The sequence below is a fragment of the Brachyhypopomus gauderio genome, unplaced genomic scaffold (genome assembly GCF_052324685.1).
Source record: "Brachyhypopomus gauderio isolate BG-103 unplaced genomic scaffold, BGAUD_0.2 sc76, whole genome shotgun sequence".
Classification (NCBI taxonomy): Eukaryota; Metazoa; Chordata; class Actinopteri; order Gymnotiformes; family Hypopomidae; genus Brachyhypopomus; species Brachyhypopomus gauderio.
The window spans coordinates 1,470,499-1,486,594 of record NW_027506897.1 but is presented as its reverse complement, the minus strand read 5'-3'; the positions used below and the strand labels follow the sequence as shown (position 1 = coordinate 1,486,594).

At 45.6% G+C, this 16,096-nt stretch overlaps 2 protein-coding genes across 3 annotated transcripts in view; both read right to left on the bottom strand.

Moving 5' to 3' along the window:
• Positions 1-68: 68 nt before the first annotated feature.
• gpr20 (G protein-coupled receptor 20) lies at positions 69-4,258 on the bottom strand. The gene is made up of 2 exons (XM_076990589.1): positions 3,530-4,258; positions 69-1,751 (listed from the first exon to the last, which is right to left on the bottom strand). Exon 2 carries the CDS (start codon positions 1,727-1,729, stop codon positions 647-649), a length of 1,083 nt encoding a protein of 360 aa, XP_076846704.1. The 5' UTR covers positions 1,730-1,751; positions 3,530-4,258; the 3' UTR covers positions 69-646.
• Positions 4,259-7,484: 3,226 nt separating this feature from the next.
• dgat1b (diacylglycerol O-acyltransferase 1b) overlaps positions 7,485-16,096 on the bottom strand; it is a 12,669-nt gene continuing 4,057 nt past the window's right edge. Inside the window, exons 5-17 of one of the 2 annotated variants that reach the window (XM_076990587.1) lie at positions 15,303-15,355; positions 15,046-15,151; positions 13,949-14,077; positions 13,200-13,265; positions 12,971-13,074; positions 12,815-12,853; positions 12,658-12,699; positions 12,513-12,557; positions 12,225-12,337; positions 11,929-11,994; positions 11,369-11,456; positions 9,209-9,271; positions 7,485-9,077 (exon numbers count right to left, since the gene is read on the bottom strand). In XM_076990587.1, coding sequence (XP_076846702.1) covers positions 8,913-9,077; positions 9,209-9,271; positions 11,369-11,456; positions 11,929-11,994; positions 12,225-12,337; positions 12,513-12,557; positions 12,658-12,699; positions 12,815-12,853; positions 12,971-13,074; positions 13,200-13,265; positions 13,949-14,077; positions 15,046-15,151; positions 15,303-15,355 — 1,079 coding nt within the window. In that variant the 3' untranslated portion in view covers positions 7,485-8,912. Of the gene's footprint in view, positions 9,078-9,208; positions 9,272-11,368; positions 11,457-11,844; positions 11,995-12,224; positions 12,338-12,512; positions 12,558-12,657; positions 12,700-12,814; positions 12,854-12,970; positions 13,075-13,199; positions 13,266-13,948; positions 14,078-15,045; positions 15,152-15,302; positions 15,356-16,096 lie in introns of both variants that reach the window. The other variant, XR_013125219.1, reaches the window with a different exon arrangement.

Sequence of the window (16,096 nt, the reverse complement as noted above, 5' to 3'; positions counted from 1 at the left end):
ATAAAGTATATTCTTAATCTGCACGTGCATTTATTTGTCTTTTTTAGGTTAAATACAGTTTCAGCAGTTATCTTTATAAAAAGCTTTAACATTCAGTAAACAGGTTGGCAGGTCTCTGAGGCTAAGAAGAAAGCTGTTCAGGAATACCTCCTCTTACCATTGGTTACCATGATTATCTGAGCAGTGGTTTTGCTCCATTATGCTAGTAATTAGTTAGTAGGTAGCACAATGGAGTGAAGTCATGGCTGAAATAAACAGAGAAACATCACATTCATAGACTACATGCTCTATCTGTTAAGCGTATGCTACCAACAGTTAGACATTAGTCATTATAAAACTGTAAGTATTAACTCTACATTTTTGGATTTGTGTTTACATAATGCTCAAATAATCCACTTCATATCCATGTAATCCCCTCACAACATAAATTCCTGATCAACCTGACAAAAATCCATCACTGTTCAAATGTAAGCAAATTTTATAACAAAATCATATCAGTACAGAAAGGTCAAACAACCAGGATGAAGGAGTACCCCTCCAGTAGTTCATTCTAGCAGGCCACTCTCCACCTGGAGTTTCTACACAGATCATGGCCTTTGCATTGAAGGTAGTAACCATGTAGTCCATAACGTAATCCTAGAAAGACTTATTCTGGAAGTCGCCCCTGTTGGGAAGAATTTATGTTCATCATCATCACAGTGTTATCAATAGCAAAAACAGTGCCAGAGCCTTTTGAGCTTTTCTGCATGCTAATTATGTCCCCACTGGTCTGCTCAGCGTCTGCCTTCTGGAAGAACCTCTTCATGGTAGTCTGGAAGTTGGTGGTGACGAAACAGTAGACCACAGGATCCAGGCAGCTGTTAAGACTGCTGAGGGTGACGGTCACGTGGTAGACGATCACTTGGTACGGGAGATCTGGGTGGAAGTAGACGAGGACCTGACGGACGTGAAACGGTGTGAAACAGACGGTGAAGATCACCAGCACAGTCGTGAGAAGCTGCACGGCCTTCATACGCTTCTCCCTGCTCTGCTGCATGAGGCCAGCGTGGGACAGCGCACACATGATCCTGACCGTGAACACCACGATGATCACCAGGGGCACGAAGAACTCAAACACGGTCAAGGCGAACAGCTTGGACACACAGCAGGCGGGGTGCTTGAAGGCGGTGGTCAGGAACGAGTACGTGACGACGATGGCGAACAGCCAGATGCAGACAGACACCAGTTTAGCCACGTTAGTGCTGCGCCATTTCCTGGAGGCCTCCAGTTGAACGATGGCCAGGTAACGGTCCACACAGATGCTGGTCAGGAAGAAGATACTGCAATACATGTTGACAAAATAGCTGAATATGTGGATGTAAGAGCAGTTTAGACACTTTCCCCCACTGTAGTACAATATGATGCGTGTAGGGAGTGAGAGGTTGACGAGCAGGTCTGTCACTGCCAGGTTAATGGTGTAAATAATTGATGTTGTCTTGGGCTTCGTGCGAAAACAGAAGATGTACAAGGCCAGGCAGTTGAGCACCATCCCTACCATGAAGATCAGAGTGTTAATGACCACCAGAGCAATCCACAGGCTGTAGAAGTCATTATAGAGTCCCTCATCCAGGTGTGCGAGTCTGTGCAGATATGGTTCACGATATGGTGAAGACCCATTAGAAACGACTGTTGGGGTCAGTGTTGAAGTGGCGTTCAAACACACTGACCCATCAGTTCTGATCACTTCCATTATTCTGAGATTAGCTCAGTGCCTGAAACACAGGAGACGAACACCGAGCATTTAACTTGTTCAACTTGTGGACTTATTCAAACATAGCTTGACATCATATATGAAGAAGAAACCAGATTGTAACCCTGATAATGTCTGAAACAAACAGGCCATTATACTCCATACATTATAGACGTGCCATAGCCAGATAGGTATAATCTGTGATGCATAATCTGGTTACATTGTTTCACTGGCTAAGAATTAGGAGAGCAGCTTGTTTAGAGGACCTACACTCATGAGAACGAATTTCCATTCTAATGCCACTTTACCATGGTTCCCCACAGTGCCATCAACATCTCTGTGTTTATAGTAAGCTATTTATTTACCATGACTTCAATTTCATATTGAAATTAAACAAGGGCCTCAAAGTTTATTTAGTAGACAAAAATAATCAACTGTGTTTACATATGGGAAGAAAAATCTTTGAAAAAATAATCCCAAAACAGTAGTTTAAATAAATTTTAAGCAGTGACAATCTCATGAGAATCGTTTTACATTTCCATTTGAAACATCATCAGTATTCAGAGGATAATAAGGATCCTTCACATCTACTGTATTCCAATAGTATCCCGCTTAAATGCTTTAACAAACCCAAAAGCTCCAACTACACAGCTAGGTACATCCGGGCAGATGACTAGGAGTCCAATCAGTCTGTGAGAGATGATATGATTTCATTAGACATGCTGTTTTTCTCTAATGCCCTCCACACTGTGTTCTGTAATCTGATTCTCCTGTTCTGTAACCTGCTTGAGACGGGTTATGCCCCTAGAGTAACGGAGAAACTACTAGCCCTCTTTCTTTTGTCGAGCTTCAGGCTGAGAAAGTCAGAGATGCTCAATCGCTCCGTAAATAGATAACTCCCTGTGTGACTCAGTTGTTGCTTTGATGCAGACAGAATGTCTCTGGCTCAGAGATGATTCCTTGCTGTAGCAGTATGTTGCTGTCATAATAGTTACAGGTCGACTTTGCCAACGAAGATTCATGCAGCAATATTTTACCATGTGACATGGATATAATACAGCAATGTACAGTACATATGACTGAAAATAACAAACAGTATATATGAAAATTACCACCTGTGACCACAAAGATTGCAAGCACTTATAAAACATACTGCTACAATATATAATAGCTGTAATATTATGTGCATGCGATTTACATAATGCTAATTCATATTCACAAGTTTGGAACCTCCTGTCACATTCTGTTTAATACGCACCATTTTAATCACTGGCAATTTATACCGCATAGATCTAAATAATGCAAACCAGTGCATTAAACTGTATTTTAAGATGTCTTGTTTTTTATGTGTTTTTGAGAGAATAACTAATTATTAAATCCTAACTAATATGCTGCAGATTTCTATGTATAGTAATCTCTCCAAAGTATAAACCTCAAAGTATCAATCACGGCTGTCATTTTCAAAGTCAAATTTATTCATCTAGGGCTTTTGACAAACCGAACCAATTTTTAATCATGTGAAACTTTTTAATTCATGTTGGAATCTGCAGTGTTGTAGATTATGATTCGTTTTTTTTATTACTTTTGTTTTTAAACATTGTTTTTTTCATTTTTCCTAAAGGTCCTTCAAAACATATGAAATTGCATGGTATAGTTATTTTATGTGTATCTGTAGAAAAATGGATTTTGTATTATTAAGAACATTGATTCCAATCTTTTGTCCAATGAATCCAGACATTTGGAGCGTACACATCTAAAATGCATATAAAAGCTAATAAAAACAGAGTGAGATTCACCTACCTGCACATTTAGATGAGGTTGAAGTCTTCACAGACTCGACAATCCTGTGAAAAATGGATGTTCTACTAGGGCCTTCTGTCTGGTGTGGAGAACTTCACCTCTGCTCCAACACTCTCCTCATCCTCTCATTTTTACAACGCAGAGCAGCAACACCAGCGCTTACACGCAGATACGCCACTGTCACCGCCCCCAGTGGTTTGGAGAAGATCTCCACATCTCATGCCTGATGCTCCGTCTCTTCAGGACTCTCGTTTGTCTCCCGTCCCGCCGTGCGTCCCTCTGCTCACTCCTAGCCCGTGTTAGCAGGACGGGAGACGGGGTTTAGACCACCTCTGACCTCACTACAGTCCCTGAGATAATAAGGAGGGACTTAAAAGGCAGCTTGCTCGGTTTCAGCGTTCTGTGGATGTCAGAACCAATGTCAGTAGGGTTAAATCATGCTGCAACAGAAGGCTGCAAATCAAATAGAGAAACGAAAACAGACAGTGGGATACAAACCTCTAGAAAAACAGAATACAACAATAGTTAATGGAGACATTTAATGCTTATGTAACCAGATGAATCTGTGAGACTATTGTAACGACGACATCAAAATGTGACCAAACTATGTTGTGTATAATGTACAACACTGTAACTTAGAAAAATGTACTGTCATTTGGAGACGTCACAGCTTTATAATCACAGCGAATTGGACCAAAAGCACCGGATACATTAATCCTGATGGATGGTTCAGAGTGCTATCCACCTTCCCTGACAGGAAATTCATCTGTCTCCATCTGCCAAGACTCCATTCTGATATTTCCAGAACCCTCTGCAACAGCTTTAGAGCACGAGCTGTAATGTGTGCTATCAGAACACATTATATGCTATCAGAAGGCTTTATATAGGTTAAAAAAGTTTTAAAAATGTCATTGAACATATACACATTTCAATATAAATAAGTAATTGCATAAACACAATCATATAATAAAATAAAACACAACGTTTATACTAAATACATGACACCTCTCTGCAGATAATAAGGAGGTCTCAGATGTTTCAATTTCCAAATCCAGAATTTTAAATTACCCCTTATTTAATGCCCCTTCCACACATAAACCACTGACCTTTAGGAGGGCGATGTGACAACACACCTATCTTCAGTGTTTGAGATGATTTAGCCTCAGTGTTTTTTCTGTTAGTGTTCTGAAATCTGCTGCTTTAAGAGAGCCATATGGAAAATACAGTCTTTTATTTGCTTCATCAGTGGAAATGTCTTCTGTGTATAAGGTAAATGTTTCTTACCAAGCAAGAGAAATGCACTTTTAATCTTAAATATCAAGACATTCAATTAAAATGTCACAATTTCACAATTTTCGAGCCAGTGGAGATCTCCAACTGAGAGTCTTCTTCAGTGTTTAATGACCTGAGCTCCAGGAATTCGGCTCCCCCCAAAAAATGGCATGCAGCATAACCTGAAGCTCCATCTGCCAAAACACGTGACTTCCCCCACAAGTTCAGGACGTCTCAGACAGGTGTGAGGGGGCTTCCCGCCAGCCCCTACACACACTGGGCCCTTGTTTGCTGGTAGGAAGGACAGGATGAAGACTCTTGTCCCAGTTAAAGCCACCTTACTCCAAACTACATTAAACATCATGTCACTGTGACAAAGCCCAGAGCCTAATATATCTCCATCCTAATATATCTCTCCCAAGAACATGCTTTTGTAGTGATCTACATCTACATCAGACCACCGAATAATAGCAACATATCTACAAAGTCAAAAATAGTAGTTCATGTAAGATCGTATTGATATGAAAATGCTTTTCCTACACTGTGATATAACTGCAGAGAACTTACAGGTAAGAAGAGAGACTGAGACAGAGACTCAAACAGCAAACAGATGTGATTTAATATTCACCTTGGCCCTTTTGAGTGTTTAAACAGAACACCTTGGAAAGAGTCACATGGGCTCAATAAATCGTTCAGGGTCCTGCAGCCTGATGGAGAGCAGATCCCACGTCTGAAGCGTGGCCAGACAGGATGTGTTTTGCTGGACGTTTGTTTTTTGTTTACACTTTACATCCACTGCCTTACAAATGTTGTGAATTGTTCAGCAATGCTATTTGCTAAGACCTTTATTCTGTTTCACCTGATCTTTGACTTCCTTGTTAAAGAATGTGTAGTGCCGGTCATTAAGGCAGAAGCAGCAGGCGACGTGTGTGACGTGTGTGACGTGGGTGACATATGTGACGTGTATGATGTGTGTGACGTGTGTGACGTGTGTGACATATGTGACATGGGCGATGTGTATGATGTGTGTGACATATGTGACATGGGCGATGTGTATGACGTGTGTGACGTGTGTGACATATGTGACGTGTATGATGTGTGTGACGTGTGTGACATGGGCGATGTGTATGACGTGTGTGACGTGTGTGACATATGTGACGTGTGTGACATGGGCGACGTGGGTGACGTGTGATGTGTGTGATGTGTGTGACGTGTGATGTGTGTGACGTGGGCCACGTGTGTGATGTGTGTGACGTGGGCGACGTGGGCGACGTGTGTGATGAAGGCGATGTGTGTGACGTGGGCGACGTGTGTGACGTGGGCGACGTGTGTGATGTGTGTGAAGTGGGTGACGTGTGTGACGTGGGCGACGTGTGTGACGTGGGCGACGTGTGTGAGGTGTGTGATGTGTGTGATGTGTGTGACGTGTGTGATGTGTATGACGTGGGTGACGTGTGTGACGTGTGTCACGGCGACATTGCGGCATCTTTACTCTCCATAGTGAAGAACAGACTGACGCAGAAGTGACGTAGTGACGTAGCGACGTAGCAACTACGCAGCGTCTTTCATGTTTACAAGCAAGTAAACGCAGCAACCGTGTGTCATGTAGTGAGACTCAACCTGCAGCACTATGGGACTGAACCTGGACCTGGACCTGGGACTGGGACTGGACCTGGACCTGGACCTGGACCTGGGACTGGACCTGGACCTGGAGCTGGGACTGGACCTGGTACTAGACCTGGACCTGGGACTGGATGCTGCGGGAAATCAAGAAGAAAAGCAAGCTGCAGGTGTGTGAGGCTGGGAGACTGGTTGGGTGGTTGGGGGTTTGTGTGTGTGTATGTGACGGAGTGGGTGTGGCTGGGTGTGTGTGTGTGTGTGTGAGGGAGTGTCTAAGGTTGTGTGTGTGTGTGAGGGAGTGTCTGAGGTTGTGTGTGTGAGGGAGTGTGTGGGTGTGTGTGAGGGAGTGTCTAAGGTTGTGTGTGTGTGTGTGTGTGTGTGTGAGGGAGTGTCTGAGGTTGTGTGTGTGTGTGTGTGAGGGAGTGTCTGAGGTTGTGTGTGTGTGTGTGTGTGTGTGTGTGAGGGAGTGGTCATCTCCCTTGAGAGCTGAGACCGACTCCCCGTGCCAGAATGCATGTATATATCTGAGCGTACTCTTGGTTGGCCCTTTCTTAATCCATTACTCAGACATTGACTAACTTCCTTCTGATGTCAAAATGTTAGAAAAAACATTTAGCTGACCGGTTACAAGGTTTATGGAGAATGACTCAATTTTCTCAACTCACTCACAGAATTAATCCTGTGGGGCTCTGCTCTTCGTCAGCTGAGGGCAGCCGACGGCATCCTGAGGAGACCCAGCCTGCAGCACCGAGCCCTCAGACTGTGAATAAATAGACTGAGAGAAATGGGATCAAAATGGCTGCCTCCTCCCTTCATGCCTGTCTGACCAGCCTGCATGCCACAGTGCTGAACATACCGAAACATTAAAGTTACTCAGTTAAACGACTCTGATGCAAAATTCCCACAATATTGTGAACTCGCTGTTAAATTACACATATCACAACTTTGTCTTTGATCTAAGTATAGAGGCTGAATAAAGTACTGAATAAAACTGTCAGTAATGCACAGGAAAGAACAGAAATTTCCTTGAAATGCAAGTGCTTGAAGATCTTTTTGGGCAATGTTCTTTACAAAGGTGATGTTTATTTCAGTACAAATTACAATTACAGAATGTTAATGGTATTTTTTGTTTACACAACTATTATTCACAGCACATTTCAGAGTAAATTTTTTCATTTTAGAAAGATGCATAGTTGCAGTGCCATTCTGTGTCCTGCTTCTCTGATAACACATACAAACACATCACAACACGTACAAACACATCACAACACATACAAACACATCACAAGACGTACAAACACACACAAACGACCCACATTCTCCCTGTAGTTGACGGGCAGAACTTTACAGTTAGGAGAGTTTACACCGCACACTTGAGGTGGAACACAGTGCGACTGGTTTCCTAGATAAACGGCATCGCTGCATCTGTGCTGCTGATTCCTGCACTGTAATCCGTCTCCCAGCTCGGCGCTCCTGCTGGTTATGGCAGCGTCTTCTACACACACACACACACACACACACACTCGCGCTGTAAGGTCCAATCAGCCCTTTAGATACGGCGACGCTCTCGAGTCCGGCCTGCATCACACTGATGGCGATAGGGAGCGCAGTACAACCAGCGGCTCTTACAGCACTTATCTCCAAAACCATTTATCACAAACTTGCACTGATTGGGAAGATCTGGCACCCTCATCATCTCGAAAACAAATGACTGCAAAAGAACAAAATCTGCAGGAAATAACAGTGGGGAGATTACAGCGTGTCCGGTATTCTGTGGAATATAATTATGTTTGATGAATGTCCCCACATAAAGGAATAATTACATGGCCAAAGTGTTTCATTCATACAGAGGCTTGACGAGTCCCATGAGACACCAGTAGAGGGCGGTGTCTGACTTCGATGAGTTCACACAATTACACGTCTGAATTTTCAATAAATACCTCAAAGTGGGGCAAATTATGCTAGTAAACAAACAATAATATTCAATTCCATTAAACATTAACATCCTAAAAACTAAAAAAAGTTTCCTTTCATGAAAAATAAATCAAAAGAATCTCAGCCACGTCAGTTTGTGTACAAGATTCTTTTCATTGCAAACATATTTGATATTACATAAATTACCTTTAAAAACATTCTTTAAAAACACAGTATTTGCAGTTTAGCCCTTATTCCATGAGAATTCAAAAGTCAATTTTCCAAAAAAGGTTCCAGTATACCCATATAATAAAAAATCCAATGTAATCTTAATAAGGCCCTGTTTTAAGATTAGCATTTTATATGTTAAAATTGAAACCATAGAGAGTGGACATCATTCCTCATCCATAGATCTCCCTCCTCCTCGTTTAAGTTATTCTTAAAGGTGTGATTCCTCAACATGTCTATTTCCAGCTGGAGTAGCAGGATGCTACATCAGGACGCTACATCAGGACGCTACATCAGGACGCCACAACAGTGGGCCACAGCAGGAGGTCGTGACCCTGGGCTGTGTGGTCTAGACGCCTCCCAGGTCAGCTGCGTCCTCCAGGTGGTTGAGGACGTAGAAGTCGTGGACGTACATGAGGACAGCGATTGGTTGGCCTATTATGAGGGAAAGCCACACCGCAGCGTTTCCATAGTTACCCCTGAGATATCTACTCACAACCCATGCCAACGGGAGCTGAAACACAGACAAAAATTCATTAATTAATTTAAATGAAATTGTTTTAGCAGTAGTCACTCCACTGCAAAAATATAAGGTGCAATACAATATTCTGTACTATTAATATTAAATTTGTTTAGATTTCCCACCTGAGCCATCATGCCCATGAACGCCCACAGTCTGAACATCCTCAAAGGTACACTGACAAGATACTACACACATACACACACGTACACACACACACACACATATACATACACACACACACACACATATACATACATACAGACACACACACACACACACACATACATACATACACACACACATTCAGACAGATACACACACACACACACAAACACACACACACACACACACACACACACACACACACACACACACACACACACACACACACACACACACAATTACACCAATGTTATGACATGCTATACAGATAAGCGATAACAGTAAAGCCAACAGTTTTTGTATTCAGAGTGATGTGATTTGAGTCGTGTTCTAGTGCCAAGCCAAACCAATCCACACCGCACTCTCCCTCTGGAACTCTCAGCTAACTGCTTATAATTGGAATCAAGTTCTTATTCTGGCTCTGTCATAGATTAGCTCAGTCTAGCTGTGCACCACAGATCTCTGACTTTCCAGGAACCATTTCCAACACGCGCCACGCGTGGTGTTCCTCGGGGTGGAGGTATGTGGGGGTGGGTGAGGATACATAGGGGTATGTCGGGGTACGTGGGGGTATGTAGGGGTATGTGGGGGTGAGTGGGGGTATGTAGGGTACGTCGGGGTATGTGGGGGTGGGTGGGGGTACGTTGGGGTATGTGGGGGTACGTGGGGGTATGTAGGGGTACGTCGGGGTATGTGGGGGTACATGGGGGTATGTGGGGGTACGTAGGGGTATGTGGGGGTACGTAGGGGTACGTGGGGGTATGTAGGGGTACGTCGGGGTATGTGGGGGTACGTGGGGGTATGTAGGGGTACGTGGGGGTATGTGGGGGTACGTAGGGGTATGTGGGGATACGTGGGGGTATGTAGGGGTACGTGGGGGTATGTGGGGGTACGTGGGGGTATGTGGGGGCACGTAGGGGTATGTGTAGGCACCTGTGGTGCTGATGCCCTCTCTTCTCCCCTGCCTGCTCCTTTCAAGGCTGAGCTTATCACCCAGAGCAGCAGTGTGATGTGACACTGCATTACTGCCTCCACCCCTCCTCCACCTCTCCTCCACCCCTCTTTCACCTCTCCTCCACCTCTCCTCCACCCCTCTTTCACCTCTCCTCCACCTCTCCTCCACCTCACCTCTCCTCCACCTCTCCTCCACCCCTCCTCCACCTCTCCTCCACCTCACCTCTCCTCCACCTCTCCTCCACCCCTCTTTCACCCCTCCTCCACCTCACCTCTCCTCCACCTCTCCTCCACCCCTCCTCCACCTCACCTCCACCCCTCCTCCACCCCTCCTCCACCCCTCCTCCACCCCTCCTCCACCTCTCCTCCACCCCTCCTCCACCTCTCCTCCACCTCACCTCTCCTCCACCTCACCTCTCCTCCACCTCACCTCTCCTCCACCTCTCCTCCACCCCTCCTCCACCCCTCCCCCACCTCTCCTCCACCCCTCCTCCACCCGCACCCAAGAGCAGCCGATAGAAGCCCACTGCACCCGAGGCTCAGGGTGACACGGGGGGGGGGGGTCACACCACTCCACGACTCGGCGCTGAGCGACTGACTAACCTGGTTCTTACTGTTCTTAATATTGTTGTGTAGTTATTCATGTGCAATATGACCAACTGTGACTACAACAAATCAATAGTACAATGAATTCTACGTGCAATGACTACAAGCCAATACTACTGAAACCTGGAGCATAAATCTGTCTCAAAGATCAGTTTTGCATAGTAACATGTCTCTATTATTGATGTGATCATTTTAATTAAAGAATTAATTGCATGTGAAATTCCACATATGAAAGTGTCACCATCCTAAAGGTGTCCAATAGGTCTGGTGTGTGTGTGTGTGTGTGTGTGTGTGTGTGTGTGTGTGTGTGTGTGTGTGTGTGTGTGTGTGTGTGTGTAATAAGAATCTATTGTTTTCTTTATATAATTTGGAAGAGGGGAACATTCGGGATCGCATTTGATCTTGAAAATTATTAACTGAAATGTGAGTATTTGTTTCCATTTGTTGCTTTTCCAAAATTGCGTTCACACAGACTATATTATCTTGCACAAGCTGTTAACTTTAATAGAAATGATGCAGTTCAATATTCAAAACAACATTTTGAATTATGTCCACCTCACCTCATGAAAGAAGGCCGAAGCAAAGAACACTGCTGATTGGCTCACTAACTTGCTGGCCCCTTTTCTCAGCAGGGGCTTGTAAAAATGTCTTTAAAGAGAGTGCAAGGGGAGGGGGAGAGACAGACAGGGAGTAAGACAGGGAGGGGGAGAGACACACAGGGAGTAAGACAGGGAGGGGGAGAGACAGACAGGGAGTAAGACAGGGAGGGGGAGACAGACAGGGAGTAAGACAGGGAGGGGGAGACAGACAGGGAGTAAGACAGGGAGGGGGAGAGACACACAGGGAGTAAGACAGGGAGGGGGAGACAGACAGGGAGTAAGACAGGGAGGGGGAGAGACACACAGGGAGTAAGACAGGGAGGGGGAGGGGGAGAGACAGACAGGGAGTAAGACAGGGAGGGGGAGAGACACACAGGAAGAGAATAAAGAGTCAGTCAACACAGTAAATAACCAGACATAATGTGCCAGACACTCACATTATAGTGTCTCTTCATAGAGTCTCTCTCTACTTCACTGCACTGTATTTTATCCAGTCCTTTCAAAAGCCTCGAGTCACGTACCGAATACACCACTTATGAACAGGAATGTTCCAGTTTTGCCAGAAATAAGTTATAGTCTCAGAGTTCCTGAAAAGAAAATGAGCAATATGTAAGAAATTGTGTTAAAATGCAGACTTCAGAAATGTAAATGGTGAAGCCGCAGCTACATAAACGCGTTAACGTCTGGGATTCTCACCATAAACCGTCTATTTAAGTAGGAACGCTGCTGATGAGGACCTAAGACACACCCCCCTGGGGCCTGGACCCCCAAACCCAACCACACTACAGACATCTGTAGGAACCGATAAGGCACGTACCACCAATCTCTGTAAAACTCTCTATCTCCGAATCTCAGAATCTCAGCCACAAAGTTCATAGATGAGTGGAAGAACCAGTAAAAGAAGACCAGCCAGATAAGGTGGTTAGGTACCTGTTATTCAAATACGAACACAACACAGATTTGCATTTGTTAAAGGCTTTTTTTTGTTGTTATTCCACCCATAAACTTTAGAGCTATAAAACTTCACTGCAGCTCATAGCTGGATGGAAAATTGTTTTAACATTAAAAGAACGTGTTAAAAAAGAGGTTCCGTCCTTGTGCTTACTGCGAGTCTGAGGAGTCGCTCCATCATCCTGGAGTAATCCATCTCCTGGGGCATCAAGGTGTAAGAAACGCGGGTTAATTAAAGCTCTGTGTGCTGTTGCTAGGCAGAGAATCAGAGATCAGGGACAGAGACCAGAAGAACATACCTGCAGTGGCTTCATTGAGCTTCGGATGATAGGAACCATCCACTGTAGAACAATAGAAAAGTTACCAAACGAGCACAATATGAAACCCAAGCGAGAACATGAATCTACTACTAACTGGCTTTCACCTAGTGTCACCAAATCTCTATACAGCACGTACCTGTTGTGTTAAGCCAACCAGGAGCTGTGTGAGAAGGAGCTGAAATGGAAACGCAGCTACGTTGGGAAATAGCTAGAAACACCTTTGGGAAACGAACAAGAAGAAAAGCATCTGACAGCAGTGACACAAACTGTAATGGAGTGAAGTGACACACACCATCTCAAACAGCCTCCTGAGCAGGAAGCCCATCCGTACGGACGCAGAACGCGGGAAGTTCAGCTCATAGCACAGCGTCGGTGCGAAAGCAAAGTAGTACACGTCTGGAGAAGACAAGAGGAGACGCTTCAGTCAGCAACCTCTCAGGAGCAGCGACTTCACACCAGAGCGCCCGCCACGAGAGACCCAGGGGTCACGGCCAGGTCAGATGGGACGCCGAGGGGCTCACCTTTCATAGAGAGGTTTCCAGGGTAACACACAGGTGCGCCTGCACCCGCAGACGGATGAGACGGACCTGTTGAAGGGAGGAGCAGGTGAGGGGGGGGGCAGGTGGAGAACTGAGGTCATCCAACCCCAGAATGAGGAAATGTGCACAAAACAGGCTGACTGCTAACTGGCTAGGCGCTGGTATTCTGACTGCTGACTCAGGCGGTCTCAGGCTAGCACTGTCGCTAACGGAGGGGTAAAGGGGGGGAGGGGTAAAGGGGGGGAGGGGTAAAGGGAGGGGAGGGGTAAAGGGAGGGAGGGGTAAAGGGGGGGGGGTACAGGGAGGGGGGGGGGTAAAGGGAGGGGAGGGGTAAAGGGGGGGAAGGGGTAAAAAGGGGGGGAGGGGGGTAGTGGAGTGGGCAATCTGATGAAAGTAGGAGAGACATTTCACAAAAGCCACGTTAATAAGCTAAAGACGTAAGCGCACAATTCTCTTTGACACGTTGCATGTAATCAGTCCAACGTACACACACTGCTACACTGCAGCTGGGCCGTGTGAGTAACAGGTAAATATGTAAAACCACACACTACCATGTCTGCATTTCACCTTACACCACTGAACGATATGAAGTCCTATTTGATTCAACAGCCACTGGTGTTTGGGGTCAGGGTGTGGGAGGGGTCAGGGTGTGGGAGGGGCTGGGTTGATGTGTGTATGATTAAGTGGTGAGTGTGGTCACTGCAGGGGAGGACAGGCCCGGTTGGACTCACATGACAGTGATCTGGACAGCCTGCGCGCCTTGGCCCGTGTCCCTTCACGGCACCACCTGTTCACGTCCTTATAGGAGTAGAGCTTCAGGAACAGGATGGTGTAGACACCCAGCACGAACGCACCACCCACTGCGCACACAGCCAGAGACAGCCAAGAGCAGAGGAGGACGTGGTGAGAGTTTCTGACAGAGTACCGATATTATACGTATATTTAAATAAACACCGTTTAGCGGGCGTAAAGATGGCTAACAGGGGGTTGAAGTAACCAAACGCGTATCCCGACAGGAGCCGGCGTGGCTGGGAGCGACCCGTGGCCCGCGAGCGTCACAGGTGCTCCGTCCCCAGGCCTGGCACACGCACACGGGCCCGCCGCTGCTTTATCAATAGTGGCCATATGCTGGGTGGAAATGGTCCAGGCGGGGGGCTCTGGAGGACGGCTCTGGCCCGAAGGGAGACACGCGGGCTGGGTCGCCACGCCGGCAGCAGCCCCCCCGTGGTCTGGTGGCTGACCCTGCTGTCTGAGGTGCGCGGGTGGTGTGCGGCACTGACAGATGGAGGGTGTTTGGCACCACCCGCAGCGCTAACAGACGAGGAGGAACAGGAGTGCCAGAGAGAGGTACGGACCAGAGGAAATGAGACACCACGGTCCCAACCACACACGCCACGGGACGTCCTTATATTAGCTCAACGTGATGTTTAATAAATGTAACCCATTGATTGCGAATTAACAATACGGATTATGTAGGTTTAATCAGTCATTTTATGATATTAACCCATAATCTTGATGTTGATGTTAAAGAACACTCTGTAATTCTTTGAGCGGTGGCATCTCCTGTTGTGCTGACAAATGACAAACCGTTTGAGGTATTGTACGCTGATGGATCTGTGATAACACACAGCCGGATGTGACATGAACAGTTTTGTTCACGCTGTCCATAGTCTTAACTGATCAGTGAATCTGTAAGCAGAACACTCACTCAACCGAGCCCTGGCTGGAGGTGTGTGTGTGTGTGTGTGTGTGTGTGTGTGTGTGTGTGTGTGTGTGTGTGTGTGTGTGTGTGTGTGTGTGTGTGTGAGACAGAGTGATCAACTATCACCTGGTGTTACAGAGGGCAGCAGCAACACTGTGACAGCCGGAAAACACAAAATAACGGACAGGTTGGTGGAGTGAATCAGCAGGCCGTGTGATTCACTCAAGCTCCCCTGCATCACAGAAGAAACCAGAACATACATTAATTCTTCCCAGTCACTTGTTATCATGGAGGTGTATTTACAGTATAACAACAAATTCATTTTGACACCTTATACAGCATTATCCATCTGTTCATGCTACTATATATACGTTAAAACTCACCATGGCTAATTTTCTCTCTGTGTACAGTGCCACAAGTATGAAAACATTTGAAACTGGAAGAGAAGAGAGAGAATTATTAACCTTTCAATCATATATATTACTTCAAATGAAGACAGAAGTTGAGTGGTTTGTTGGAATGACAGGCTGCACACACACAGGAATAAACAGATCAATTTAGAGATGCAAGTTACATTTTTATTAGCATATAAAAAGGGAAGGAAAAACTAGACACTTAAAACAGCTCTTATGTACAGAAATACAGCGTGTGTTAATTTACATATGACACAGCTGAGATCAGAAAGGGTTTCAGTATGTCACCAATCAGAACGGAGTCAACCGTCTGTTATATGCATGAGCCCAATGACGGCAGTCGTTACACTTACGTACACACACCAGACACACACACACACACACACACACACACACACACACACACCATATGTATAGCGAACACTCATACATATCATCATGACCACACCTTCCATATGCCAAGCAGCCATGGAGCTGGGAGTGTGTGTGGAGACTACAGGAGTGACGGCTGGTGCAGAGACACAAACACTGTGTCCTCTACATTAACCTGCACACTCCTTAACTAGTAAAAGAACAACTTCTTTCGAAACAGACCGCTGAAACTAAATCTCAAGATTTCCATGTACAGATGTCAAAGCAGCCCTCCTTAGATACATCTGTTGAATGCTTGTGGTGTTTTAAGCAGGTTAAGGTCTGTGGGGGCCACACCAGACTTCCTCTGGCCTGTGCTCTGCTCTGTCATTAACACTGTCATGTTACACTGG

What these genes read in the sequence shown, in the direction of transcription:
- gpr20 (XM_076990589.1), bottom strand. Translation starts at nt 1,729, where the DNA reads ATGGAAGTGATCAGAACTGATGGGTCAGTGTGTTTGAACGCCACTTCA.